The sequence below is a fragment of the Condylura cristata genome, unplaced genomic scaffold (assembly GCF_000260355.1).
Source record: "Condylura cristata isolate star-nosed mole 26May11 unplaced genomic scaffold, ConCri1.0 scaffold00028, whole genome shotgun sequence".
Classification (NCBI taxonomy): Eukaryota; Metazoa; Chordata; class Mammalia; order Eulipotyphla; family Talpidae; genus Condylura; species Condylura cristata.
This window is the reverse complement of record NW_004567129.1, coordinates 11,564,198-11,568,258: the sequence shown is the minus strand read 5'-3', so window position 1 is coordinate 11,568,258 and position 4,061 is coordinate 11,564,198. Positions and strand designations below refer to the sequence as shown.

The following is a 4,061-nucleotide window of genomic DNA, read 5'->3' as shown; positions in this document are numbered from 1 at the left end:
TCAGAGAAGATTTTTACAAATCATTAATTTGAGAAGCGTTTAATGTTCAGCATACACACCGAGCTTTGAATGCACCACACAAAAATTGAGAAGTGGGCAAAGGACAGGAAAGTCTTATTCCTTTAACTCAGATCCCCTAATCGACAAGCAGCCCCAGCACGTGAATGATGTCAGGCCGGTAGCAGGGGGGGTGAGCTTGGGGAAGCTCGTGTTGTCCTGTGGTGCCCTGCTCGGGGCGAGGCCCCCAGTACTGGGGCGGGACCCCCCTCCTAGGCTGCAGGTCACCTTGCACCTCAAGGCTCCTGGACAACATGGGAACCTCGTGGCAATGGGCGCAAAACTGTTTCATTTAACTTCATGAGTTATGTGGGCAATGAAGCTCTAAGTTTGTGTACACTCGGGTGCAGTGGGATGTTCCAAGTTCATTAACTTGAACATCAAAGTGAGTGTGACAGTGTGGACACCCCTTGGTGTCCTCTGCATACCTGACCCGGGGTCTCTGGGGAAGCTGGGAGACAGCTCCCGGCAGCACTGCGGGGTAATGAGACCGAGATCTGGACTCCACCATTTCCCAGCGGCCCCAGATGTGACCGTCCAGCCACAGGGCCGGGGCTGTGATGCCCACAAAGACCAGCCTGGCGCCTCCATGCGGGAGCCCGGGCCCCTGAAGCCAGCCAAGGGGTGACCTAGTGGTAAAGCCTCTGGATACGCTGCCGTCTCCAGACAATGCATGGACCAGGGGAACGGAAAGGATGGGGTACCCCACTGTGGTCTGGGAAGGAACATTCCCCAAACTGTTCCTTGGGCTGAGTTTATGGAGGACCTGGGTCAGAGGAAGGGAGGTAGAGCAGGCAGGTGGTCTGGGGTGGGGGTGCAGGGGTCCAAGGCAGACAGGGTGTCTGGGAGGGACAAGCCTGCCTGGGTGGCCCCTTTTCTACCAGTTCCTATCTGCTGGGAGGATCCATATGGCCTGGCCTGGAGCACTCCTGCCTTCCACAAATCGCCTTGGGTAAAACCAGCAGCCAGAGATGCTAAACCAGGCTGAGAACTGAGGCTGCAGCAGGTGTGTGGACTCTCCCCAGGGGTCCCCTGAGCAGGGAGGCCCAGACCCAAAGGCCTCAGCTCCTGACAAACAGGGGTTCTGGGCTCTGAGGTGGAAAGGGAGGGGCACGCCGCCCCCTGGTGGGGGACAGGGGCACTGCAGCCACCGCCCCAGTCACAGACACAAGCAGTCAGGGCTCTGTGCAGGGGCTTTATTGGGGATAAAGGGCCCTGGATGGGAGGATGCAGGCTTAGTTCTTGGTCATGATATCACGAATCCAGGGTAGGAGCGCAGTGACACAAGGGCAAACGACAGGCAAATTATTGTGGCCATTGATGCTGCCGTTGGACAAGATGCCCACCAGCTTCCAGACTCCGTTCTTCTTGCAGACCAGGGGCCCTCCGGAATCGCCCTGCGGGAGATAAAGGCTCCTCTGCATCTGAAATGCTTCCAGGCCCCTGGTGCTCTGAGCGGGCAGCACCCAGCGGGTGCAAGGTGGTGAGAGGTGCCTCAGTCACCAGCTCCAGCGTCCACCTCCAAGAGGCTGCCACTCTGCCAGGCCCAGAGGACAGGGGCCACTTTGCGACTGGGTGAGACTAAACCTCATGAGGTCTGTGACAATCTCATGCCACCCACCCAGCAGAGGGCCCCTTCAGGGGGTCTGTGAGTGCTGGTCCTGCCTCCCTGGGCATGGGGCAGGGGCTGAGAGTGGACACGAGGCAAGGGGTGGCCCTTCTGGCCTGGCATGTCACACAGTGCCGGCCGGTGGCAGAGCCAGAGAATACCCTGCCTGGAGTAGCACCCTGTGCCCCGGCAGAGACCATGTCATCTGTGATTTGCCTCTGCCAGTGTGTCCCACATTCAGCACTGGACAGAAGGGGCAGGAAAGCCTGCTGCAATGTGTCAGAATTCCGAATGTCTGGAAAAACAGAGGCACCAGAGGAAGTCAGAGCTTGTCAGCTTTCAAGAACTCCCAGATGGAGGATTCTGAGGCCCCATGAATCTCGCCGCCCTCACTGCCCCGCTGGACTGTCCACATGTTACAGCACCCCTGGGGTGGGATGTGAGTCCGTGGCCCACAGTGGGTCTGAAATGTCTCTGACCTGGCACCTGGGAGCCAGGCCACTGTCCGCTTGAGCACAGTAGGGGCAAGCAGGCTCCTGCTGAGGCTGGCAGTCTTCCTTCCAGGGCTTTCGAGTGGCCCCCCTGTCCTTTCAGTCCCTCCCATTCTGTTTTCTGGAATGGCAGCGTATCTAGACTCTATCACTCTGGTCATCCCTTTAGACTGTCCGCCCGGCCTGGTGTGGCCTGGTGTGGCCAGCCTGTATGTGGGCAGAATCTCCTCCACTGAAAGAGGATTAGTACATACTCTGTGGGTGACAGGGAGCCCCCTCACACTGCCCCTACCTGTATTGTGTGGTGCTTCCTGTGGAAGGGCAGCAGGGTAGCCCTGGCCTGGGCAGAAGGACTCAGGACCTGGAGGTGACCATCAGGCAGAGCTGCCCTGGGGTGGGGACATGAGGCTGGACTCGGGCCCCAGTGCTGCCCTGGACATCTGCCCCCTGGACAGGTCTGGATGGCAGCATCCTTCCACCTGCTCAGGTCTGGGGAGACTCCAGCTGGAGGGGGCACCCACTTAAGTAACAACAGTGTCTGGCAGGACAGAACCCTCCCTGCCCTGTGGTCTCTGCACCCCCAACCCCGGCTCCAGTTCCACTTCCACGCTCCAAACTGGCCACGTGGGTCTCCCTGGGAAGCGAGCCACTTCCCAGGACCCCATGATCAATGACATCACCACCCTTGGGTGATGCATGGTCGGGAGTTGCAGGAAGAGTGTTGTAAATATAAGCGGCGAGATGAAAGCCACTGTTCAAGTTACTCAAAATCCCAGGAGCCACCGCTCGCGTCCCTCCCGTGGTCAGGCAGCTGTCCCAGTCCCCTCCCGGGTGATGAGGCCGTGGTCACTCACCCTTGCGATTGGTGGAGGCCATGCCAGTCATGGCACACAGGGTCCCTTCAGGGACATTTTCCCTAGCTTTGGGCCGTGTTACAGGCGATACTCTCTGAGAGATGTCGGCGGGTTTCACCAGCTTCACCAGGGCGATGGTATTGTGGATGGAATTTTGGTAATAGTCAGGGTGGCTGAAAACCTGTGGGAGTGGCGGGGAGGAGGTGTGAAGCCTGGAAGCATCAGAGGTCCTGCAGGTTCCAGGAGACAAATGCCTTTAGGCTCCCATTCAGGGGACCCAGACCAGAGGAGCCCAGGGAGAATCTGAGCCCCATCTGCTGAGGCCTGTCTCTCAAGCAGATGAAAGGGCTTCTCTGGTCGCCCTAAGCATCTCCTTGGCATCCGTGGGTGTGCTTACCTTGGCTACCTCAGGAACTGAACATCCTTCATGTGTGCGTGCCAGTTGAGCAGCCCAGTCGCAACCTTGTGGGATGTAAGAGAAGGAGACATGAGGGAGGAGGAGGTGCCACGCCCCTCCCAAAACCACCCTAATCTCTCATGTGACATTGCAGTGGGTGGCGGTGACCACCCAGCTCTCACAGATTGGGGAGCCCTCGCAGCTGAGGAGGAAGAGAGGAGGGTCAGTACTGCCAGGATGCCATCCACACCACCAGGGCTGCAGCCCCTTCCCCCTGCTGGCCTGAGTCTCGTGTGACCCCTCAGGTGTGGAACCCACTCACCAGGGGGGACACACGCCAGGGCGAGTATTCACTTCATTGATGATCCTCCCCATGACGCTTAGGAGCGAGAGGCAGGGAGCCCACAGCCTGGGGCGGAGAGGAACTGTGAGCAGATCTGAGAGGTCGCAGTCTCTGCCAGCACAGCACTGCACCCCGCTCTGGGAAGCATCCAGTCATCCAAACTATGGGCTGGAAGACACCCCTGCCTGCTGGCCCAGTCACCCCCCAGGGATGCAGAGGGACAGGAGGCCACATCCGGGTCCCCCTGCCCAGAGGAGCAGACGCAGGCTGAGGAATCAGGCTTCCCTGCCCTCCACTTCCTTGTTGGGAC

General features: G+C 59.1%; 1 protein-coding gene across 1 annotated transcript; it reads right to left on the bottom strand.

The window, feature by feature from the left end:
• Nucleotides 1–1,292: 1,292 nt before the first annotated feature.
• Nucleotides 1,293–3,783, bottom strand: LOC101626670 (chymotrypsinogen B-like). Its single transcript, XM_004690184.1, has 5 exons — nt 3,731–3,783; nt 3,556–3,610; nt 3,012–3,192; nt 1,828–1,961; nt 1,293–1,454 (listed from the first exon to the last, which is right to left on the bottom strand). Exons 1-5 carry the CDS (start codon nt 3,781–3,783, stop codon nt 1,293–1,295), a joined length of 585 nt encoding a protein of 194 aa, XP_004690241.1.
• Nucleotides 3,784–4,061: the final 278 nt, after the last annotated feature.